The following is a 25,766-nucleotide window of genomic DNA, read 5'->3' on the forward strand; positions in this document are numbered from 1 at the left end:
AAGGATTCTTAACATTTGCATGCGAATTCCTAGTCGCATTATCATCACACTTTTCATTTGCTTTGCCACATCCTAAAAAGTGTGGTCCTTTCCCTTTCCATTTCATCTTTCTAAGGAAGCTTCAGATTCAGTTATGACCGTTTCAGAGGATTTAGCTGAACATTTCAGAGGGGTTACACGTAGTGCAGTCTCTGGCTCCTTCTCTGTGTGAAGCCTCTTCCTTCGTGGTGGTTACTCTGTGTCATACTTGGTGACCTAACTGGCTCACATCCCTGGTCTGTAAATGATCGCTGAGCCGAGCGAGGACAACTTGCTTGTAGAGAAACTTGGGCTCCCTGCTAAGGCCGGACTTGGGCCCAGCTTCTTCTAGCATACGTGGGCTGTGTGGCTGAGATGTGAGGACTTGAGCAGAGTCACGGTACCCTGCGATGAGGGGGTGGGTGGTGCCGGGGCTGTCAACAGTGTCCACTTCAGTCATTGGCTGATTTTGTTTTTGTTGTTTTGTTTCCTTTCAGGGAAATTTTAGGATGTTTTGGAAGGGTCATGTTTTGAGCTCTTGGTCCTAGGACTCTTGGCTCTCTGATAGATAGTCCAGTCATGTCTTGTTTCTGTCATCTTGTAATCTCACAATTTCTGGCCCATCATGTCTGCCAGTGTTCTTTGTTTCCTTCTTTTTTTTTCTTCCCCCCCTGCTTTTGTAGATTCTCTCTCCTTTTTAAAATGTGCTAATCCCACTTTGGGCCTGAAGTATTGACGGCTTCATTGTTAAGCCTTATTTACTGCTGTTTCATTTGGGCCTCCTCTAGGTCATGTTTCAGCCCACACAGAGAGCCCAGGCCATTCCTAGTCGGGCTGCTTATGCCACAGTAACCCATCTGTATTTTAAAATGCAAGCGCATAACCCAGTGTTAAAGGACTTTATTCTCACATCAGAGAAGCAGGTTAAACCCCTTCTTACGGAAGTGTAAACTCTACTCTTTGAGAATGGCTTTAGAATACAGCTAGAACTTGATCCCAGGTGTCACAAGAGCTGTCTCAAGGTTGTAGTACTGGATAATTGCAGTTAACTTGGGGATATGTGACATCTTGATTGCTATTCTTAGTCCTTCTTCGAGATGGATGGGGATTTCAGTAGGACCTGAGTGGTCTTAAGTTTTTGTCTGAGCAAAGAGGGTAATCCTGCCCAGTTTCTTAAGTCAATCTCCCGAGAGCCAGTAGACATAATGTGTTCATAGCAGTTTTCATGTTTACAAACTGCATCAGCTTCAAAAGTAATTGTATTTTGAGTTTGCATTTAGAATATCATATAGTGGATAAACTGAAAACTAGTATAAATGTTTATTTTTCTGCCATGTACTGTTGATTTCATAATATATTTCATTTTAATCACATCAGAATTAAACTCTTGAAGTAGGTGCTATTCTCTTTTTTTTACAGACGCCCCAGACCCCTTGTATAGCCAACCAGTTATCTGGGTAACTGAACAACCCCAAGTTGCACAGCTGATAAGTTGCAAGGTTATGGCTTAAACCCGTTTCTACATACCAGAGCATGTACCTGCTACAGTCCAACAGGAGAAAGAAAGTGAATACAGAGAGACTAACTGTATATAGAATGAAATGTGGTCTCGCAATATTGTCTTTTATTTATTTGTATGTTCTCCTTAGCCCAGTGTACTTTGGAGCTGAAATTAGAGCTGTTTTTAGTGGTACCGGAAAAAGCCAGTGTTTGAAAATAGCAAGCCTTGTTATTGACTGTCTGTGGTCACTGGCGTGGCTTGGAGTGGGCAGTTTCCTTCCCATTCCTGTTTAAATTTTAGGTTAGCTCAGCGTGCATCATCACAGCACCATGATTTAAGGGGGACTTACTGTTTTTTATTCTGAAATTGGCACCCTAATGTTATTTTTATGCTTAGTCTAAGTAATTACTATGTGGCAACAGTGATATCATTTCAGGAGACTCTGTAAGTGGAGAAGTTTTAAGGTATTGTATATTTAGTATAAAAGTAAACAATGCAAACAGCTGTGAAGTTAAACTTAATTCCAGGGCCATTAAGGAAATAACGTTTGCAGACAGCTGCTTGCTCTCAGGAGGAGGTGGGTGCAGGGGTTTGCAAGTGGTGAGGTGACCCTGAGACCCTGAGCTGAAGAGAGTTTCACCAGGACCCCAAAAAGAATACATTGTAACTCTAAGTCAAAGCCACAGAGAGAGAAAGAGCTTCCATCCAATGTTCACTCTCCAAATGTCCACGAAGCCAGGGTTAGGCCACGCTGAAGTCAGGAGCCTGGAATTCCATCTGGGTCTTCCATTGGGTGGCAGAGACCCAAGTACTTGAGCCATTACCTGCTCCTGCCAGGGTGCACATTAGCAGAAAGCTAGATCAAAAACATAGGGTAGCCAGGACGTGAACCAGGCACTCCGATATGAGATGCGTGTGCCCCAAATGGTGACCCAACCTGCTGTACCACAGTGCCTACCCCACTAAATATTTTTGAAGATGTCATAATTTTAATATTTGCTAAAATTATATTTTTATTAAAAAGTCATGAAACCATGTTGAAAAAAAAGACTTCAGAAAAAATACAAATAACACTTTATTAGGAAAAAAAAAAAAACAAGAAGCTGATTAAATTATGTGAATTTATGCCCAGAATAACTACTGTACATATTTATAATGTCCAGATATTCAATATATGGAATTTTTAAAATTTTGCTTTAACATACAGTACATGTTATTTTAAGCATTTAGAAAGAAGCGTACTTTTGAAAATAGTTTTTGAGTTGCTGTTTGCATTTTTTAATTTGACATACAGGGAGATTCACCCTGCACCGTCCTCACAATCAACACGTGAGATTTCCAGCACCTCTCAGAAGGCCCCTGTTCCCTGTTGTACCAGCCTCCGATCACCCACCAGGCCCTGGCAGTCACTCTTCTATATTCTTTTTTTTTTTTTCTTTTGACAGGCAGAGTTAGACAGTGAGAGAGACAGAGAGAAAGGTCTTCCTTTTCCGTTGGTTCACCCCCCAAATGGCCACTGTGGCCGGCGCGCTGCAGCCAGCACACTGCACCGATCCAGAGCCAGGTGCTTCTCCTGGTCTCCCATGTGGGTGCAGGGCCCAAGCACTTGGGCCATCCTCCACTGCCTTCCCAGGCCACAGCAGAGAGCTGGACTGGAAGAGGAGCAACCAGGACAGAATCTGGCACCCCAACTGGGACTAGAACCCAGAGTGCCCGCGCCGCAGGCAGAGGATTAGCCAAGTGAGCCGCGGCACCGGCCTCTTCTATATTCTGGTTCTACTTTTGCCTTTTCCGGAATAGTATATGCATGGACTCATACAGTCTGGCTTCTTAGACTTAACATAATGCGTTTGAGATTCATCTGCATTGTATGTCTCCATGATTTGCTTCCTTCTGTTACTGAGTAGTGTTTTGCTGATGGACGTACCAGAGTTTGTCCTGTCACCTGCTGAGGGCATTTATTCTTATTTTTCTAAAGGGTTTTGGCGGTGGGCAGTTTGGCCTGGCTGTTAAGATGCTCATGTCTCATTGTGGAGTTCCTGGGTCTCATTCCCAGCTCGGCTCTAGCTCCGTGCCAGTGCAGGCCCTGAAGGCAGCGCTGATGGCTCAGATGGCTGCCTTGCTGTCCTGTCTGGAAGACCCGCATGGAGTTTCCTGCCCTGGATGAAGTTTGGCTGCCAGCTTTGGCCCAGCCCAGTCCTAGTCGTCATGGGCATTTTGGGAGTGAACCAGCAGATCGGAGCTCTGTCTGCTTATCTGTTCTCATTCTCTCTTTTTCTCTGCCTCTCAAATACATATTTTTTAAAAATTGTTTTGACTCCTGTAGATCCTTGGCATTTTGCATGTAAATTTTCTACAGAAAACACAGTGCCTCCTGGAATTTGCAGAGGGTTTGTGTTGACTCTGGATCAGTCTGGGGCGGGTGCCATCTCACCAGCACTGCCCTTCAAGTCCACAGCATGAAGTGCCCTGTGATTTCTCTCAGCAGTGGGTTATAGTTTTTAGCATAGTCTGTTCTGCACTTCAGTTGTTTTCCATGTGTTTGACTTTTCGGTGCTTTGTGAATAGAATTATTTTCTTAACTTTCGGATTGTTTTTCCTAGTAAATGGAAGAAATACAGTTGACTTTTTAATATTGACCTTGTATCCAGTGATCTTTATAAATTTATTTATTAGTCCTAATAGCTTTTGTGGATCCCTTAGCATTTTTGCTAACTGACATGTCACCTGTGAACAGTTTTACTTCTTTTCCATTCTTGATACTTTCTGTTTGCATTAATGACTGACCGATTGATTGATTGATTGATTGTGTTATTGCATTTGCTAGGACCTATAGTGCATTGTGGAGTTGCAGTGGGACAGCCCCTCCTCTTGGTCCTGATCCACAGTAGGACACGTTCAGTACAATCCTTGCCCTCGGCCCTGGGGCGATGCCGCTCAGTGGGTTGAAGGAGTCACCCTTTGGTTCCGGTTTGTTTCGTTTTTATCAAGAGTGGCTTCTGGATTTTGTGACTTGCTTCCTGTGCATCTACAGAGGATTGTGTGTTTGTCTTACTCTGTGAGTGTCCTCGTGTGTATCGCACAGATCCACTTTGCAGGCTTTAACGCAGCCTTATAGTCCTGCGTCAGTCACGTGTCTTCACGATGTGTGAGCGTGTGTACGTGTTGCTCACTTTTGCTTACTGCTATTTTTATGTTCATGAGGGATATTGATCTGTGGGCTTATTTTCCTATGGAATTTTGGTCTGGCTTTCTCATACAATGAGGTGGAAGGCTTTTCCTCCTGTTTTCTGAGTTTCTGAAAAACTGGTATTTTTTTCTTTAAAAAGTAGTAGAATTTGGCCAGTGCTGCGGCTCAATAGGCTAATCCTCCGCCTTGTGGCGCCAGCACACCGGGTTCTAGTCCCGGTCGGGGTGTCGGATTCTGTCCCAGTTGCCCCTCTTCCAGGCCAGCTCTCTGCTGTGGCCCGAGAGTGCAATGGAGGATGGCCCAAGTACTTGGGCCCTGCACCCCATGGGAGACCAGGATAAGCACCTGGCTCCTGCCATCGGATCAGCGCAGTGTGCTGGCCGCAGCGCACCGGCCATGGCGGCCATTGGAGAGTGAACCAACGGCAAAGGAAGACCTTTCTCTCTGTCTCTCTCTCTCTCACTGTCCACTCTGCCTGTCAAAAAAAAAAAAAAAAAAAAGTAGTAGAATTTAAAAATTTAATAGAATAGGAAAGTTATCTGGGCCTGGGCTTTAGTCTGTGGGAATATTTAAAATTACTAACTCAGTTTTCTTTTATTTGTGATACATCCATTGAAACTTTTGATGACTTCTTGAATTAGGTTTGATAATTGATTCCTTCCTAGGAATAAGTTCATTTCCTCTGAGTTGCTAATTGATTGAAATAAACTTGTTTATAATATGCCCTTATAATCCTTTTAATGTCTGTAAAGTTTGTAGTGGTAGCCTGTTTTTTGTTCCCAGTTTTATTTTGGTCAGGCTGGCCACAGCTTTGTCAATTTTGTTACCTTTTTAAAGAATCAAATTTTGTTTTACTGATCTTTTGCTGTTTTTGTGATTTCTAGTTCGTTGGACCCTACTATAATTTTTAGTATTTCCTTTCCTCTGCTTACCCTGGATTTAGTTTTTACTACTTTTTCTCCTTTCTAATGGTGATGGCTTAGGAAATGAATGTGACAACTTTTTCCCTTATATAGGCATTTAAAGTTTTAAATCTCCAGTAGCCACTTCCCTGGCTGTGCCCCATAGATTTCACTATCTGTGTTGTTTGTTTCCATTTGTTCCAAAATATTTTCTACTTTTCCTTGTGGGTTCTTTTACTTGTGGATTATTTAGAAGTGTTTTTATTTAACTTCAAAGTGTTTGGGGATTTCCCAGATTTCTTTCTACTGTTAATTTCTAATTTAAGTCTTTGGTCTGAAGGATCTGCTGTAGGATTTCATTTCTAGTGCGTGTGACTTACTCAGTGGTCTGGACTGTGGTCTGCGCTGGAGAACTGTGTGTACTGCTGTCATGTTCTTGGATGTCAACGCAGCTCATTTTGGCTGGTTGTGGAGTTTGTCCTCTGTATCTTTACTGATTTTCAATCTAGTTATGTCAGTTACTGAGAATGGTGTATTGGAATCTTCCTTCATCATTGTTAAAATATACCTACCTTCTCTTTCATTTCCGTCAGTATTTTGTGTTGTGCAATTTTGTGCTCTTTCAGGTGTGTATGCATCTATAATCATTATATCTTCTTGAAGTGTTGACCATCTCACCACTGTGAAATAGTCCTCTTTGTGTCTAACAGCATTTCTTGCCTTACTGTCCATTTTTTCTGATGTAAATATAGCTACTGCCTCTCATTGTGTGGTATATATTTTTTTCCATTCTTTTACTTTCAACCTATCTGTGCCTTTGAATCTGAAGTGTGCTCCTGATAGATAGCATATTGTTTCTTATGCAGTCTCGCGTCCTCTCCCATTTGATGAGTTATATAGTCTGTCCACATTTAATGTAGTCATAGATGCGGTTGTATTTACAGTAGGCATTTTGCCATTTGTGTTTTACAGATTTCTTATCTTTTTTGTCCCTCTGTACCTCCTTGATTGCCTTCAATTCCTCTATTGATTTTGTTTTACTGTATATTTTTTAATTAATTTGAGAGACAGCTCTCACTGCAGGTCTCCCACATGGGTGGCAGGAACCCAGTTTCTTAAACTATAAATGCTGCCCCCTAGGGTCTGTATTAGCAGGAAGCTGGAGTCAGGAGCCCGAGAGGAGTATTGAAATCCAGGCACTGTGATATGGGACATGGTCCTCTTAGCCAACATCTTAACCACCAGACCAAACTCCTGCCCCTTACTCTGTTTTAGTTAGTTTTTTGTTACCCTGATTGGGGTGAGTCATTTTTCTCTTGCCTTTTTCAAGATTTTTTGTTTTCCTTTCTGTTTGCCCTTCAAAGACGTATTATGATTTGTGCAGTTACTGTTCTCTCTGTCTTTATACTATTTGGTCTTTGTTGAGTTTCTTGGATCTTTAGATCAATGATTTTCATCAAAATGTGGACTTGTATAGCCACTGTTTTTCAGGTATTTTTCCTGCCTCCTCCTCCTCTTTCCAGCTTTGTCGGAATCCCTCACACTTAGAGTTGTGCAGGTGACTGAGGCTCTGTTCATTTTCCTTCAGCCTTTTTCTCTGATTTTGTAGTAGGACAGCATCTGGTATCCATCATTGACTACTTTGTCTACCTATTCAGTTCTGCCGTTGAACCTCTCTAGTGAATTTTTCTTTTTACTTGTACTTTTCAACTCCAAGATTTCCATGTTTAAGTCTTTTCTCCTTATAGAAGCTTTATTTTTGAGTCATTGTCAACATATTTTCCTAAAATTTTTAAGCCTATTTTCTTTCAGTTCTTTAAACACATTGCAGCTGCTTTGAAGTCATTGTCTGCTAAATCTAACATCCGGGTTCACGTTGAGTCAATTTTTATTTATTTTTTCCTGAATATGGGTTGCACTTCCCTGTTCGATTGCATGCTAATTTTTTCACCTGGCTACTTTAAATAATATGTTGTAGTGACTCTGGAATCTGATTTTTTTTTCCTACCTGAGAACTGTTTCATTGCTATTTATTTCACTTATTTAATTTTTCATTAATTTTCCTGGACTAAAAATGAGAAATCCAGTTTTCCTCACAGTGTGTGAACACTGATGTCTCTGCTTAGCATTTTTATTTATTTTAAGGTTTACTTTTTACGATTTCTCCCCATGTCTGCCTGGCTTAGTGGTTGAACACCTTAAGCTTCTACCATTAGTAGATGGGTATATTACATGGGTATATCGTAGGTTCAGGAAGATATTTAAAGTCCAGGTGGTTTTAAATTTACCTGGCTGGTGTTTTCCCCTCTGTGTGGATGTGCAGGCCTGGGGTGGGTAGACAGCTGGGGCTCCCTCTGGTGCTTCCTTACCACTTCCAGTGAGCCTGGCATGTGGGGCGAGCACATCAAATGCCCTTGTGACTGTGTCACCACCCCCTGGCTCTTGTTACGTTTCTTCTGGTTTATCTGCCCATTCCACTGCGAGCCCAACCAAGACCACGCACCATCCTAGAAAGTCACCGATGTCCCATGGTTCATATTTACCATTGACAATACCCCTGGGTGTAGGTTTTCCACCTTTTAGTACCAAAGCTCCCTCCTGCAGGGAAGCTGCTGGTTGCTTGCCCCGCCCCTGCCATGTTGGAGCTACTGTGCTAGCTAACCAGGCTGGGTGCAGGGGTGGCGCTACCCCAGCACGCGTGTTCCAGTTGGCAGCTACGCCAGTTTAAATTGCAGCCGTTTCTTCGTGATAATTGCTTCTCTGTTGAAATCTTTTGTAATTTTCAGTGTGCTGAAATGGTTACTTTTGATAATTTTGTTATTTGGACAGAGGATTTGGCAATCTCCGCTCTTCACCTTGTGGGAAGTCCCACCTTTTGGGAGATCACTGTTTGCATGGCATGTGTGTTTATTAATGTTTAATCTATGCGTAATAAGAATGATTCTTTATAGATTGAATATACTAAAATCTTTTTGTAAAATACACCCTGACAGTCTGCTTTTTAACTGATATCTTAAGGCTATTTAATGTACCCGTGAAATTTGTTAGATTTAAGCATACTGTTTTACTGTTTGTTGTCTATTTGCTGCCTTAGATTTTTTTTTTTTTAAGATTTATTTATTTATTTGAAAAGCAGAGTTACAGAGAGAGAGAAGGAAAGAAAGAAAAAGAGAGAGATCTTCCATCCACTGGTTCATTCCCCAAATGGCCACAACAGCCAGGGCTGGGCCAGGCTGAAGTCAGGAGCCAGGACCTTCTTCTGGGTCTCCCACATGGGTGGCAGAGACCCAAACACTTGAGCTTCCCTCCACTGCTTTCCCAGGTACATTAGGAAGGAGCTGGATCAGAAGTGGAGCAGCCAGGACCGGCGCCCTGGGATGCTGGCACTGCAGGCCATGGCTTTAACCTGCTGAACCACAGCACTGGCCCTGCTACCTTGGATTTTGATCTGTTCCCTCTTTCCTGCCCTTTTTGGTATTTTTTACTATTCTGTTTCAAGTAATTTATTGGATTTTGTGATTCATCCCCTCTTTCTTTTATATTTATATTATTGTTGTTGATTAGGGATTACTTTATGCATACCTCCCAAAGTCTACCTTGAAACTCCTTGTTCTTTTTCTCATTGACCCTTCTGGTATGTTTGAGCCAATGCTGTAATTTTGCTTTCAACAGCTATTCATATCTTAAAGAATTTAAAAACTGAAAAGTGATAATCTATTGTTGTGGTTGATTTCTTCTGGGAGGAGGAGCATGGTGGGGGCAAGAGGCGTGGAGCCACCACACAGACCCCAGGAGTCAGGTGAAAGCAGGCCTGAGGCAAGCAGTCTGCAGACTCATTTATTTCAGTTGCTACAGCTGCTTATATAGCCAAGGCAGCCAATCTGGTCAAGGGGTGGTCTATGCCCTAACCAATCACACCCTGTTGCCAGGCAGTTTCTGAAGCCATCCAATCACAGCCTGTTGCCAGGCAGACTCTGTTGCCAGTGGCCATCTTGGCATGGCCTTCTCATTCCACCACATTTCCCCCTTTTTGCTTATTTTTGAGCAACAGGAGGCATGATTCTTGGCCATACCATTGTTGACCCTTTTTCCATGTGGTCTCTGTACATGGCTGTGCCTGTGTTAGGTTGTCCCCCAGGGGATTTTACCCGTCATTGACTAACCAGCACTCAAAACGGGAGACCACAGGAGTGCTTGCTCAGATGGGGGTAGGAATGAGGAACAATGGTAATCAGGAATGGCATGACTGCACACAGGCTGTGGGCCATTTGAGTGGCTGACCAGAGCTAGTGGGGTATAAACCAGTAATGAATGTTGCTATGGGCAGTTCCTCAGGGTAGGATGATAGGGCAGGTGGATCTGCTAACAAGGTAGACTCTCAGTCTTGTTCAGCTGGTTCTGGGTGGCTGTCAGTTGCAGGCTTGATGTTTCTGGCTGGTACCCAAATATGCTGTTCCGCATTCTCTGGAAAGACACAAGCGTATCCTCAACCTTTGGTTAGCAGAGGGTGTGGTCCCTTCCATTCTCCTGTTGGGGTCTTTCCACCTAACCACAGGGGCTGGGGGCTGCGATGGAAAGGATCCGCAGTGTTTATAAGCTGGGCTGATCCCTTGGGAATCAAAACTAAGAAAATTGATAGTGAAAAGGACCTCAGTCAAAGCAAGCTGTGGGTCTGGGGGCATATGATTGTTTTTCTGTCTTTGTAAGAGATCTTTAATCGTCCTATGAGTTCTTTCAATGATTGCCTGTCCCTGTGGGTTGTATGGGATACCTGTGGCAGACTGTATGTTCCAGGATTTCAGGAAGGAATTAAATTCATGTGATGTATACGCTGGCCCGTTATCAGTCATTATGGTCCAGGGGACACCAAGGACCAGCATGGCTGATTTAACCACCTTTATCGCATTACTAGCCTTTTCTCCGGATTGGGCTGTTGCAAAACAGCCTTTGAATAAGTATCTACTGCCATATGGACAAACTTAAGTTTACCAAAGGAGTTATTGTGGGTGACGTCCACTTGCCAGAGTTTATTAGGAGCAAGGCCTCGCGGGTTCACTCCTGTTTGTTGCAGTGGGCCTAATGGGGCGAGGGGTGCACAATTCTTGCAAGAGTGCACTAGGTGTTGTATTGGCTCATTGTTAGCTCCGGGAAAAGCAATTTTATGTTGCTTGCTGACATATGAAATTTTTGGTGTAAAATACGGGCTTATTCTAGCATACATGTAGGTGCTGTGGCCTGTAAGCATATCAAAGGTTACTGCAGTTCCATAGGCAGTGTTATTCCTTGCCACAGTTTCAGCCTCTTCCTCATAGGAGGCTTTCCACTGTAGAACTGTGTCTCCACAAACATGCTTTGAGCAGTGCAACCCAGTCGAAATGAGTTTGAAGGTTCGCTGCCCATTGTATGAGCATCTGTTCAAAGTAGGGAGAGTCGGGGCCTGACTGTTGAGAAGCCTTTTTTTAGCATAGTGAGGTCATTTATGGGCGTTGGAATCCAGGGCCTGAATTCTGCATCTGCTCCTACATTAACGGCAAACTTGTGGGTGGGATGGGGTCTAGTAGCTGCCCTGAGAGCCTGGGGTGCCTGGGGACTGCCACAAATGTGGGGATCCTCACTGGGTGCGGATGGGATGACCTCACAAGGGTTATTACCTCGAGGTCGTCTAAGTTTATCCCACGAGTATTTGGGGGGTGGCTGACCAGGCATTGCTACCTTGTTTGCTACATTGTCGTTTTCACTGTCAGAGCTCTGTCTCCCTAAGTCATCAGCTGTTGCCTGTAAGACAGAGACCTGGAGTGTCAGGCCCTTATCACTCACAGATTCACTATCTTTGATAATCTGCGCGGGATTCTGAGAGGGGGGTATCTTTCTCATGTTTGAGCGCTTAAGAGCGGCACGCCATGCCAACTCTAGCCAAAAGAAAGACTCGCACAGCACTGCTGCCATAACAAAGCAAATTCCTAGCACCTCAGCGGCTGATGGCATTCTGCAGGGGTTCCCTGCGTTAGACTAACAGACAGTGGTGTATCCAATCGTACGTATGTCCTGTGCTTAGTGGGGGACTTCCCTGACTCATTAGGTCAAGGCTGTATGCCCACACAGTGTCTCTGGAGCGTCACCTCTCTCGAGTGAGGGAAGATGACTTGGTTCTGAATTCTGGGATGATCATCCCTTATGTGAATATGCCGGGCGAACTGAAAGTAAAAGGAGGAGCCAAGAAGCAGCGTATGCTTCTGGGCGGTGTGTGCCTAACCTGGGGTCACTTCGACCGAGGACAAGGACAAGGAAAGGGGTATAGGAGGGGGTTCTGTGCTCACCCTCACAGAACTGAACAGCACACAAAACACCGAGGGGCCGACTTGCTGAAATCAAGGGGGACCTCACTGAGTCCGACACGCTGTCTCTCTCTCAGTCACGCTGGCGCGCCAGATGTTGCGGTTGATTTCTTCTGGGAGGAGGAGCATGGTGGGGGCAAGAGGCGTGGAGCCACCACACAGACCCCAGGAGTCAGGTGAAAGCAGGCCTGAGGCAAGCAGTCTGCAGACTCATTTATTTCAGTTGCTACAGCTGCTTATATAGCCAAGGCAGCCAATCTGGTCAAGGGGTGGTCTATGCCCTAACCAATCACAGCCTGTTGCCAGGCAGTTTCTGAAGCCATCCAATCACAGCCTGTTGCCAGGCAGACTCTGTTGCCAGTGGCCATCTTGGCATGGCCTTTTCATTCCACCACAATCTATTATATTTATTCGAATATAGCAACTTGTAGAGACTGATTAGATTTGAATAAGGCCAAAACTTCCAAAATATGGTGAAAGACATAAATCTACAAATTAAAAAAAGCTCAGCATGCTGCAAGTAGGATACAATTCTCAAAACTTCATAGACTTCATAATCAGTTTACTAATAAGTGGAGGTACAAGATTTTGAAAGCACCTGAAGCAAAATAACACATTAGGAGAACACAGTCTGTGGGGGCTGGAAGATGACAGAACAGCCTCTTTAAATTATTGAAAGAAAATCGTCAACCCAGAATGCTGAACCTAATGGAAAGAATTCAGGAATTACAGTGATGTAAAGACATTGCCACCTCAAGGGGAGATGAGAGATCTTGTTGCCAGTGTACCTCTGCCAAAAGAAATGTCAAATGCAGTTCTTCAAGCAGAACCAAGAAGCCTGGGTGTTTAGGATGAAAGAAGAACAGAGTCATACAAGAGAAATCAGTGTCCTGGCCTCAGTTCAGCCTCTTTACCTGACCAGCTTTGCTGGATTTTTGTGTGGCTGATAATTTTCCAGTGTTTAATTTGAACCCACTCTGAACTCTGTCTCTCTATTCCTGCCTGATATATTGCTACTGTAGGCTTAGCTCATGTTTTTAGAGTTAGAAATCTTAAAGTTAGTTCTAAGTTAGAATCTTTTTTTGAAAAGATTTATTAATTTATTTGAGAGGCAGAGTTAGAGAGAGAGGGAGAGACAGAGAGGTCTTACATCCATTGGTTCACTCCCCAAATGGCCGTAATTGCCAAAACTGGGCTGATCCTAAGCCAAGAGCCAGGACCTTCTTCCAGGTCTCCCACTTGAGTGCAGGGGCCCAAGCACATGTGCCATCTTCTACTGTCTTCCCAGGCCATCAGCAGGGAACTGGATCAGAAGAGGAGCACCCGGAACTCGAACTGGCAACCATTAGGGATACCGCAAGATTTTATTTATTTATTTGAGAGGTAGAGTTACAGACAGTGAGAGGAAGAGACAGAGAGAAAGGTCTTCCTTCCATGGTTCACTCCCAAAATGGCTGCAATGGCAGGAGCTGCACCAATCTGAAGCCAGGAACCAGGAGCTTCTTCCAGGTCTCCCACAAGGGTGCAGGGGCCCAAGGACTTGGGCCATCTTTTTTTTTTTTTTGACAGGCAGAGTTAGACAGTGAGAGAGACAGAGAGAAAGGTCTTCCTTCTGTTGGTTCACTCCCCAAATGTCTGTGACGGCCAGCACACTGCTGATCCGAAGCCAGGAGCCAGGCGCTTCCTCATGGTCTCCCATGCTGGTACAGAGCCCAAGCACTTGGGCCATCCTCCGCTGCCTTCCTGAGCCACAGCAGAGAGCTGGACTGGAAGAGGAGCAACTGGGACAGAATCCAGCGCCCTGACCAGGACTAGAACCCGGAGTGCTGATGCCACAGGCAGAGGATTAGCCTAGTGAGCCACGGTGCTGGCAACTGGGCCATCTTCTACTGCTTTCCCAGGCCATAGCAGAGAGCTGGATCGGAAGAGGGGCAGCCAGGGCTAGAACCAGCGCCCATATGGGATGCTGGCACCACAGGCAGAGGGTTAACCTACTACGCCACAGCAAATATATTTTTAATTGATTATTAAAATGACATGTATATGTAGTCCTAGTGTAAAATGACCATGAAAGTTACGTTTACTTAGACCACCTGAGAAGCTATTTAATTTTCTTTCTTTCTTCTCCAAATACTTCATAATACAACAAAGTTACCCATTTTCCAACCGTGTTATGTATAGTATTCAGCTCCACATTTTAATAGGAATAACAGCTCAATTTTTTCAAACAAATGAAAAGGCCTCTATACCAAGCTGTTCAGCAAAATGACCTTTTGTTGCTTTTTCTCTTTTTCTGTACAATCCTGCATGTTTCAGGTATAATACTTTATTTTGCTCGTTAAATATAGCAAATAAAAAACATCAGTCCCTCTTTTCCCTTCTCATGCCTCATTTCCTTGATTTTTGGCTCTTACAGTCTGTGTTTTTCCTTTCTTTGTCAAAAGTATTATGAATTTTAATACCTAATATGGTACGTATCCGCCAAAGCAAAGTGTAAATATTGATCTGTCATAGCTGCAAAAAGTAAATCTTTAAATTAATGAATATTTTAAAAACTGAAATTCACAGCCACATATGTTTGCATATTTCACAACACAGTAAGGCAAAGCTGACTTAACACTGAGACATTTGCAACCATGTCAGAATACATTTTTGTACATATTATTACTATTATTGAAATAATGATAATCATTTGTTTTGCTAGCTCCCATGCTAATTTTTGATAGTCTTTTTCCTAATACCTGTAAACAAATGGTTTCTAGATAATGCAACTCTGAAGTATTGATGAAATTTTGTTTTATGTCTTCTATAAAAACAGCTGTTTTTAACATTGAAATCACCATTCATATAGTATGGTAGAGCTTAAAATTATCTTTGCTTTTTTTTTAAGATTTATTTATTTATCTGAAAGTCAGAGTTACACAGAGAGGGAAGGAGAGGCAGAAAGAGAAAGATCTTCCATCCGCTGATTCACTCTCCAGTTGGCCACAACAGCTGGCACTGCGCGGATCTGAAGCCAAGGAGCCAGGAGCTTCTTCCAGGTCTCCCGTGCTGGTGCAGGGCCATCTTCCACTGCTTTCCCAGGCCATAGCAAAGAGCTGGATAGGAAGTGGAGCAGCTGGGACTTGAACCAGTGCCCGTAAGGGATATCGGCACTGCAGATAGCGGTTTTACCTGCTACGCTGCAGCGCTGGCCCCTATCTTTTTCTTTTCCCTATTTCATTATTTTCCATATCCAGTCAAGCCTACCCCTTGCTTTTCTTAAAATATCTGGAATTGACCTTCAAATTTTATCATTTTCTTTCTGTTCTGATCAAATGCCTACTTGTTTTCTGAGCCTAAAACCTCTTTCTGTTTCACTGATTTTTAATTTTGTTTTGTTTTGTTTTTTTGCTGTTTACCAGTCTAACCTTTCCAGAATATTCCTTTCACCCTTTGAGAATTTTCAAGAGAAATTGGTTCTCACCACAGCAAGCCCGAGCCCTCTCCCTGGTCCTCATTACCATGCACGTCTACCAAGCCCTGTGCTTTCTGTTTGTTCTCTGTTCTTCTCTCGTTGGAGTTTTTGGCACTTGTTGGACACAAGAGCCGTTCTGCTTATTTGTCCCTCACGCTTATGCTTTCACGCTGCCCTCACACCCTGCTGGGAATGCTCTCTCCATTTTCCTTTTGACCTCTGGAGGTTCCCATCTCCAGGAAACTCGTCAAAGCTCCCCCAGCCCCTCACTCACCTCTTCTTTGTGTGAGCTCCTATTGCACGGTCTCTTGTCTGCACTGTAAGAGACCTGCCTGTTCTGTGGCACTCGGCCCCGTGGTGTGTGGGAGATAGGTGGCTCTTCTGTCCCACTTCACTCCTAGAATCATTTTGTAAAGTTAGGTTTAAAAAAAAAAAAAAAGTTTATTTTGCCCAGTGCCGCGGCTCACTAGGCTAATCCTCCACCTGCGGCGCCGGCACCCCGGGTTCTAGTCCTGGTCGGGGCGCTGGATTCTGTCCTGGTTGCTCCTCTTCCAGTCTAGCTCTCTTCTGTGGCCGGGAGTGCAGTAGAGGATGGCCCAAGTACTTGGGCCCTGTACTCACATGGGAGACCAGGAGAAGCACCTGGCTCCTGGCTTCGGACTGGCACTGCACGCTGGCCACAGTGCGCCAGCCATGGCGGCCATTGGGGGGTGAACCAGTGGAAAGGGAAGACCTTTCTCTCTGTCTCTCTCTCTCACTATCCACTCTGCCTGTTAAAAAAATAAAATTAAAATGTTTTTTAAAAAATTCTATTTTTCTTATTTTTATTTACTTCTAAAGCATATTGATTCTTTCTCCAATCCCCCCATCCCCTGACATCTCATATCAGAAGCATTTTTCTATGTGAAAACACGGGTAGGCATCCAGGCAGGCTCAGGTGGGCAGAAAACTGTAGTGGTGGAGCCTTAAGTGAGATTGACTCTGTGTGCATCAGTTAGATCAAAGTAGAACAAAACCCCTATCAGAGTCACAGGCTGTGTCCTGGGTCCTGCCTTCTCACCTTTGAATGTATATTTTCTTCAACATATTGGGAATTGAACAGCAAAATGTGAACTTAGAACAGATTTCAGTATAGGAAAATAGCTAGAAATTGATTTGTTTTGTACTTCCATTACTTTTATATAGAAAAACATTATAAAGAACATTTATAAGAGTAAGTCTATAGCAAAGACTGAGAAACTTTTTCTTTAAAGGCCAGAGAGTACATATCTTCAGGCTTTGCTGACCATATATGGTCTATGTCACATGTTCTTTGGAAGTTATTGTTCCCCACTCTATAAAAATGTCAAAACCAGTTTGAGCTCATAGGGAGGCTGTGAGCTGCTGTATTTGGCCTGTGTCCCATTTGCTGATTTGCTGACCCCTGATGTGTAGTGGTAAGGAAAGCTGATCTGTTTAATTGGGCATCCAAGGGAGCACAAGAGTTTTCGTCCAATAGAGAAGCCATCGCTGGTTGGAATCCATGTCCTAAACACATGGGGTGTGCCCCGCGGGTTCCCGTCTAGTGGCAGAACACCTGGGATGTGCCCCGAGGGTTCCCGTCTAGTGGCAGAACACCTGGGATGTGCCCCGAGGGTTACTGTCTAGTGGTAGAACACCTGGGATGTGCCCCGAGGGTTCCCGTCTAGTGGTAGAACACCTGGGATGTGCCCCGAGGGTTCTCGTCTAGTAGAACACCTGGGATGTACCCCGAGGGTTCCCGTCTAGTGGTAGAACACCTGGGGTGTGCCCCGAGGGTTCCCGTCTAGTGGCAGAACACCTGGGATGTGCCCCGAGGGTTCTCGTCTAGTGGCAGAACACCTGGGGTGTGCCCCGAGGGTTCCCGTCTAGTGGCAGAACACCTGGGCTGTGCCCCGAGGGTTCCCGTCTAGTAGAACACCTGGGATGTGCCCCGAGGGTTCCCGTCTAGTGGCAGAACACCTGGGATGTGCCCCGAGGGTTCCCGTCTAGTAGAACACCTGCGATGTGCCCCGAGGGTTCCCGTCTAGTAGAACACCTGCGATGTGCCCCAAGGGTTCTCGTCTAGTGGTAGAACACCTGGGGTGTGCCCCGAGGGTTACTGTCTAGTGGTAGAACACCTGGGATGTGCCCCGAGGGTTCTCGTCTAGTGGTAGAACACCTGGGATGTGCCCCGAGGATTTCTGTCTAGTGGTAGAACACCTGGGATGTGCCCCGAGGATTTCTGTCTAGTGGCAGAACACCTGGGATGTGCCCCGAGGGTTCTCGTCTAGTAGAACACCTGGGATGTGCCCCGAGGGTTCCCGTCTAGTGGTAGAACACCTGGGATGTGCCCCGAGGGTTCTCGTCTAGTAGAACACCTGGGATGTACCCCGAGGGTTCCCGTCTAGTGGTAGAACACCTAGGGTGTGCCCCGAGGGTTCCCGTCTAGTGGCAGAACACCTGGGCTGTGCCCCGAGGGTTCTCGTCTAGTGGTAGAACACCTGGGGTGTGCCCCGAGGGTTCCCGTCTAGTGGCAGAACACCTGGGCTGTGCCCCGAGGGTTCCCGTCTAGTAGAACACCTGGGATGTGCCCCGAGGGTTCCCGTCTAGTGGCAGAACACCTGGGATGTGCCCCGAGGGTTCTCGTCTAGTGGTAGAACACCTGGGATGTGCCCCGAGGGTTCCCGTCTAGTAGAACACCTGCGATGTGCCCCGAGGGTTCTCGTCTAGTGGTAGAACACCTGGGGTGTGCCCCGAGGGTTACTGTCTAGTGGTAGAACACCTGGGATGTGCCCCGAGGGTTCTCGTCTAGTGGTAGAACACCTGGGATGTGCCCCGAGGGTTCCCGTCTAGTGGCAGAACACCTGGGCTGTGCCCCGAGGGTTCCCGTCTAGTAGAACACCTGGGATGTGCCCCGAGGGTTCCCGTCTAGTGGCAGAACACCTGGGATGTGCCCCGAGGGTTCTCGTCTAGTAGAACACCTGGGATGTGCCCCGAGGGTTCTCGTCTAGTGGTAGAACACCTGGGATGTGCCCCGAGAGTTCCCGTCTAGTAGAACACCTGGGATGTGCCCCGAGGGTTCTCGTCTAGTGGTAGAACACCTGGGATGTGCCCCGAGGATTTCTGTCTAGTGGTAGAACACCTGGGATGTGCCCCGAGGATTTCTGTCTAGTGGCAGAACACCTGGGATGTGCCCCGAGGGTTCTCGTCTAGTAGAACACCTGGGATGTGCCCCGAGGGTTCCCGTCTAGTGGTAGAACACCTGGGATGTGCCCCGAGGGTTCTCGTCTAGTAGAACACCTGGGATGTACCCCGAGGGTTCTCGTCTAGTGGCAGAACACCTGGGGTGTGCCCCGAGGGTTCCCGTCTAGTGGCAGAACACCTGGGCTGTGCCCCGAGGGTTCCCGTCTAGTAGAACACCTGGGATGTGCCCCAAGGGTTCCCGTCTAGTGGCAGAACACCTGGGATGTGCCCCGAGGGTTCCCGTCTAGTGGTAGAACACCTGGGATGTGCCCCGAGGGTTCCCGTCTAGTGATAGAACACCTGGGATGTGCCCCGAGGGTTCCCGTCTAGTGGTAGAACACCTGGGATGTGCCCCGAGGGTTCTCGTCTAGTGGCAGAACACCTGGGGTGTGCCCCGAGGGTTCCCGTCTAGTGGCAGAACACCTGGGCTGTGCCCCGAGGGTTCTCGTCTAGTGGCAGAACACCTGGGGTGTGCCCCGAGGGTTCCCGTCTAGTGGCAGAACACCTGGGCTGTGCCCCGAGGGTTCTCGTCTAGTGGCAGAACACCTGGGATGTGCCCCGAGGGTTCCCGTCTAGTAGAACACCTGGGATGTGCCCCAAGGGTTCCCGTCTAGTGGCAGAACACCTGGGATGTGCCCCGAGGGTTCCCGTCTAGTGGTAGAACACCTGGGATGTGCCCCGAGGGTTCCCGTCTAGTGATAGAACACCTGGGATGTGCCCCGAGGGTTCCCGTCTAGTGGTAGAACACCTGGGATGTGCCCCGAGGGTTCTCGTCTAGTGGCAGAACACCTGGGGTGTGCCCCGAGGGTTCCCGTCTAGTGGCAGAACACCTGGGGTGTGCCCCGAGGGTTCCCGTCTAGTAGAACACCTGGGATGTGCCCCGAGGGTTCCCGTCTAGTGGCAGAACACCTGGGGTGTGCCCCGAGGGTTACTGTCTAGTGGTAGAACACCTGGGATGTGCCCCGAGGGTTCCCGTCTAGTGGTAGAACATAGAAAACCGTAACCTAGTGAGTCACTCAGGAACAGGGTCAGAACTAGGGGAGGACAAGGATGGCATCATGGCGAGCTGCAGCGTGTGTGGCCAGGATGTGGAAGAAGTAGGCGTGTATCCTGCTCAGTGCCTGCTCTAGGGCCTTGGAATGTGCAAGGTGCCATCCTACCCCTAATATGGGTATTTTTCTCTGAGAAGGACTAAGTAAAGAACTTCCCAGTCTTTACTCAAGACTTAATGATTTCCTTTTTTTTTAAAGATTTATTTTATTTATTTGCAAGAGTTACAGACAGAAGTAGAGACAGAGGTGTTCCATCCTCTGATTCACTCCCCAAATGGACGCAACAGCCAGAGCTGAGCTGATTTGAAGCCAGAAGACTGGAGCTTCTTCCAGGTCCCCTACGTGGCTGCAGGGACCCAAGGACTTTGGGCCATCCTCCGCTGCTTTCCCAGGCCATAGCAGAGAGCTGGATTGGAAGTATAGCAACCGGGACATGAACCGGCACCCATATGGGATGTGGGGACTGCAGGCCCTGAGACTTAATGATTTGATAATTACAAGGACATAATTGTACTCAGCATGTAACAGATCACACTGTAGACCTCGATGATGAGGGTGTAATTAAAGTAAATCTGCATACACTTTGAATTTTTAAAAAAGGAACCACATAATTGGACAATATCTAAAAGGAACTAACAATAATTTCATTGTATTATTATAATCTTTGCTATGGCACAAATGTCCAAAAGATCCCCTGCTTCCTAGTCCAGAAATCTTCTACTTAGATGATGCAGCAGGTTTCCTTTACTTGGATGCTGTGATACCTGCTTATGTGGAAGGTAAGTGACCAAGTATCAGACCAGGCACCTTGAGAGACTGTAATGGTTCTGTTCTCACTTAGCAACGATTCTGCCCCACAGCCCCCACTGTATGACTGCCCTTGCACATGCCAGCATTTTTCTCCATTTACAAAGTGCAGGTTCTAGGGCCACGGCTCATTAGGCTAATCCTCTGCCTGCGGTGCCGGCACCCCAGGTTCTAGTCCTGGTCAGGGCACTGGATTCTGTCCCAGTTGCCCCTCTTCCAGTCCAGCTCTCTGGTGTGGCCCGGGAAGGCAGTGGAGGATGGCCCAAGTGCTTGGGTCCCTGCACCCCATGGGAGACCAGGAAAAGTACCTGGCTCCTGGCTTTGGATCAGCGCAGTGCGCCGGCCGCAGTGTGCTGGCCTTAGCGGCCATTGGGGGGTGAACCAGCGGAAGAGGAAGACCTTTCTCTCTGTCTGTCTCTCTCACTGTCCACTCTGCCTGTCAAAAAAAAAAAAAAAAAAAGAGAGAGAGTATGGGCAGACTCGTTTACAGACACCTGCCGAGGGAGGATTACTTGCCTGCTGGCCCCAAATCCTGCACCTCTGCATTCATGTCTACAGGGAGAGTTGCAACTAGTGGTTGTACTTGGTTGGATTGTTACAGTATTGGTTCATTTAATTACTTTACTTATATTAACCAGGATGCACTTTATCTCACTTTTGATTTGGTTGTAGAGGTTGGCGACCTGAAGGAGCTGCAGACACTAGACATTTCTACCAATCGTTTGCTAACTTTACCCGAGAGGCTTCACCTGTGCCTTTCTCTGCAGTACCTCACCGCGGACCGCAACCGTCTCTGGTATGTGCCGCGCCACCTCTGCCAGCTGCCCAGCCTCAATGAGCTCTCCATGGCTGGAAACTGTCTTGCATTTTTGCCACCTGGTAAGTGATGAGGCGCAAACATCCGAAGGGTAGGACGGATGGAAGGTCTTTGTTTCTTTGGCTAGGATGGACTGTCTCTTCCTGTTTGATTGTCCCTATAAATCCATTTTGGCAGTGAACATCAATCCCGCTTAACAAGTGAAATTTATTTCAGTAGGAGATTTCGTATTTTAGAAAAGAAGTTTTTATTACAATTTGTTTAGGGGTAAAATAAAGAGATAGGAGATATGAAGTCATTTACCCTGAGGGAATTGGAATATGTGTGTGTATAGTTATAAATTTAACAAACAGTGTTGAACATTATGAAGGGGTAGCTTACTGGTATAAATATATTTGCTCTTGGATGTTACTTTTACCTAGGAAAGTTGGTATTGGGTATCCTAATACTTGGTGTTACCAACTCGCTGAACTATGAGGCTTTAAAATCAACAGACTTGCCTGCTGAGCTCAAAATGCCACGTTGGCTAATAAATAACATATTATCCACTGTACACTCCTGTACAAAGGCCTTTATTAAAACAATACATGTATTTCACAGAGAAGTGCCTTATGTTGTTAATGTATATGAAACAGAAGCAAAGTGCCAAGGCTGGCATTGTGGCACAGTAAATTAAGCTGCAGCGTGTAACACCCACATCCCGAATCTGCATGCCAGTTTGAGTCCCACATGCTCTGCTTCCAATCTGGTTTCCTGCTAGTAAACCTAGGAAGACAGCAGAACGTGGTCCAGGTACTGAGTCCCTGCCAGCCATCTGAGAGACCCAGAGGGAGTTCCAGGCTGTTGGCTTCAGCCTTGTCCAGGGCTGGCTGTTGCAGCCATTTAGGGAGTGAACCAGTGGATGGAAGGTCTCTTTCTTCCTCTCTTTCTCTGTCACTCTCCCTTTCAAATAAATAAGTTAATATTTAAAAAAGAAACAGGGGGATGGCACTGGCCTAGTGGGGAAAGCCACTGCCTCTGACGACAGCACCCGATGTGGGCACCAGTTCAAGTCCCAGCTGCTCCACTTCCAATCCAGCTCCCTGTTAATGGCCTTGGAAAGCAACAGAAGATGACCCAAGTGCTTGGGCCCCTGCACCCATGTTGGAGACCCAAAAGAAGCTCCTAGCTCCTGGCTTGGGCCTGGCCCAGTGCTGGCCATTGCAGCCTTCTGGGGTGATCAGATGGAAGATCTCTGTCTTTTTCTCTCTCTCCCTCTCTCTGTGACTTCAAAAAAATAAATAAATTTTTACTTAAAAAAAGAAAAAAGAAGCAAAAGTGCCATCTTAAAAAATTGATAAGGAAGCCCCATAGAACCCTAAGCTATCACATGAAGTATCATATCATTTTATTCATTAAAGCATTTTATAATGAATAATGTATCTTTAAGGGCAATGAAGTAAATGATTTACTAATCACTGAAAGGAAATATTTCTAAAATAATACAGTATGTATACTGTTTTCAATGTAAAAATCCCTTCAAAAGAAACTTTAAAATGTTAGAGACATTAAAATTAATCCAAGTAATAATAAATACTTACCAAATTTAAGATTACCTTTCCATAACTATAATTACATTCTGTACTTATAAAATTAACAAAATGAAATAAAGCCTTTAGGTTTATTTATTTACTTATTTGAGAGGCAGAGGCAGAGAGAGAGAGGTCTTCCATATGCTGGTTCACTCCCCAAAATGGCCGCAACATCCAGAGCTGGGCCGATCCAAAACCAGGAGCCTGGAACTTCTTCTGGGTCTCCCATATGGATGCAGGGGCCCAAGGACTTGGCCTATCTTCCACTGATTTCCCAGGCCATACGCAGAGAGCTGGATTGGAAGTAGAGAAGCCGGGACTTGAACCAGCAGCCATATGGGATGCCAGCATGGCAGGTGGTAGCTTTACCCACTACACCACTGCACTGGCCCTGAAATAAAGCCATTTCTAAGGAGTCAAAGAGTTTTCTTTCAAGTGAGAAACATTTAAAATATACAGATTTTTAAAAATAAATCTGCCTGCTGCATGGTTACAGAACACTTAGAGTAGGCAGCGCTGGTTAGAAATACAGAGGTCTGGGTTCCAGCTGGATCGGTAGTTTCCCTGTGTGACCTGCACACATCACCAGGCCCCCCTTGACTTCATTTTCCTCCATAGCAGAGATAATCACGATTTTCCTGTGTACTGTGAGAGTTTAAGAGAATAAAATACTGTGCAGATGGGAGTGACCCTCCCCAAGGTACCAGCCAAACCTGGACCTACACTTCCCGTGGAAGTGGAAGTGTGAGCCACTCGGCGCTGACTCCCTCCCCGTGACCTCCAGGCCATGCCGTCAGCTCTTGTAGTAAGTCAGGAGGGCACTGGGAGCGGGAGGGAGGAGATGCGATGGTTTGGTTCAGTGTGCATTGCGGAAAACCCAGCCACTGGCATAGCGTCAGCGTTCAGGGTAAGACTGCAAATTCCATCTTCAGCAATCTTGAGCTTCTTATGTTCATGGTTTGACTTTCAGAAACAAGCTGGCTTGTTCCGTCTCAGGCTGCCTATACCTTACTTGTTGTAGTATAATTATAGGCCCTGTGTGAGAGTGTTTCTATGTAGAGTGATGTGTTCTATATACTCCTGTAGCTATTTGTAAAATAATAATAGCTGTCATTTGCTGAGCATAAACTCTTTGGCTAGGTATTCTGTTTAATTGCTGTATGGATTTTAAAATTTTTTATTTTCATTTTATTTGAAAGACAGAGGTGGGGAGGGGGAGAGAGAGAGACACACACACACAGAGATCTCCAGATGCCCACAACAACTAGGTCTGGGCCACACTGAAACTAGGAGGCCGGAGCTCCATCCAGGTCTCCCATGTGGGTGCAGGGACCCAAGTACTTGAACCCTCACTACTGCCCTCAGAAGGAGGATTAGCAGGAAGCTGGATCGGATGTGTAGTGCCCAGGACTTGAACCAGGCACTCCGGCGTGGGCTGCAGGTGTCCCACATGGCAACTTAACCGCTGTACAAAATGCACACCCCTGCACCGGTAGTTTCTAATGGAATTATTACAAAACCTCAGACAAAAGTCTATTTTTACAAAATCTATTGCCAACCTAATTTTACAGATGAGGAAACTGAGGTTCAGAGAAGTTGAGTGCCCTTCCCAGAATCACGGCTAGGAAGAGACAGGACTGAGTGCAGACCATCTTTCCTCTTTGTCTAAACTGCAGACCATTTACCAGGCACTGGTTCCATCCAGCCAGCTGGAGTCTGAGCCGCAGCCCTGTCCCACGTCTAACGCCCACATACACTCGTCGGCAAGCCCTGCCTGCTCAGCCATCTCCGTGCCCTCCCCTGCCCATCTAGGCCTGGCTTCTCAGTCCCTGCCTTTGTTTCAGCAGTGACGGAACCGAGCAGGAGCTAGGGTAGCAGTGGAGTGGGAGGAATAGGGAGAGCCGTTCTGTGGGTTTGGGGTGCCGAGGTGTGCCCCCGTGACGTGCTGTGTCAGCGCAGAGGCGAGAGGGTCTGCACTGGGCTCTGAGGAGAGTGCTAAAGGGACCACAAGTCCCAGAGCTGTGACAACACAGCATATGGAAGCAGCTTCCACTGAGCCCTGGGCACCTTCCCAGCTCACAAGGCTCACAGCCATGGCAGGCCCAGACCTGGGACAGGTTTCACTTCACTTAGCAAGGCATCGGGCAGGAGAGTGATAGTGAAGACTGGCAAGGAGCAGGCTGCCGCAGCACTGCTGGGCCCTGGCTTCTCTGAGGACAGAAGGAAGAAGTGGTCAGAGAAAACTCCAGTGGCCTTTCTACACTAGGGGGTTGGATGCCCTTTGTAAGGAAATGGCTGAAACCCACAGAGAGTGCCCACCCAGAGAGTCCTTGGGAGGCTGGAACCAAGGGACCGTGAGGATGAGGACACTGAAGCAGGCTTGAGCCCCGCATCCTCCCCAGACTTGGGGTTTGGTTTGGTTTGCTTTGGTTTGTGTCACTGTGAAGATAGGTTGGGAAAGGAATCCACTTGAGTCTTCAGGAAGAAGATAAGTTTGTGCACTTGACTTTTCCGATAAACCAAGGCCACCTCTGACGCTAAGAAGTGTCCAGAGAGAGGTACACACAGCGCGTAGCTGCCCACTCTGCTTTTCCTCGAAGAACTGGACTGTTTAGGAATCTGGCAAACAGGGATACTTCAGTTCAACAATTGGAGACACTCCCGTCCCCCACCCCCATCACGCACACCCTAAAGTGTTCAACTACTGGGCGCCTCGCATCTGCAGGCACAGCACAGAAATGTGAGAGTTTTACGTCCTGTCTGCCTGTGGTGGGAGGTGGGGAATGTTATTTAGGGAGCACCTTAACTAAGCTTTAGTTTTCAGCTTCTTGCCAAAGAAATTTGACTTAAGAGACAGCCAGTTTTTATGGGGC

General features: G+C 46.3%; 1 protein-coding gene across 5 annotated transcripts in view; it reads left to right on the top strand.

Moving 5' to 3' along the window:
• LRRC28 (leucine rich repeat containing 28) overlaps positions 1-25,766 on the top strand; it is a 141,699-nt gene that overhangs the window by 69,972 nt on the left and 45,961 nt on the right. For 3 of the 5 annotated variants that reach the window (XM_051822972.2, XM_070053501.1, XM_070053503.1), the window contains exon 6: positions 21,178-21,384. The exons of the other annotated variants lie outside the window; for them this stretch is intronic. In XM_051822972.2, coding sequence (XP_051678932.1) covers positions 21,178-21,384 — 207 coding nt within the window. The remainder of the gene's footprint in view (positions 1-21,177; positions 21,385-25,766) is intronic. 5 annotated transcript variants of the gene reach the window in all.

The sequence above is a fragment of the Oryctolagus cuniculus genome, chromosome 12 (genome assembly GCF_964237555.1).
Source record: "Oryctolagus cuniculus chromosome 12, mOryCun1.1, whole genome shotgun sequence".
NCBI classification, from domain to species: Eukaryota; Metazoa; Chordata; class Mammalia; order Lagomorpha; family Leporidae; genus Oryctolagus; species Oryctolagus cuniculus.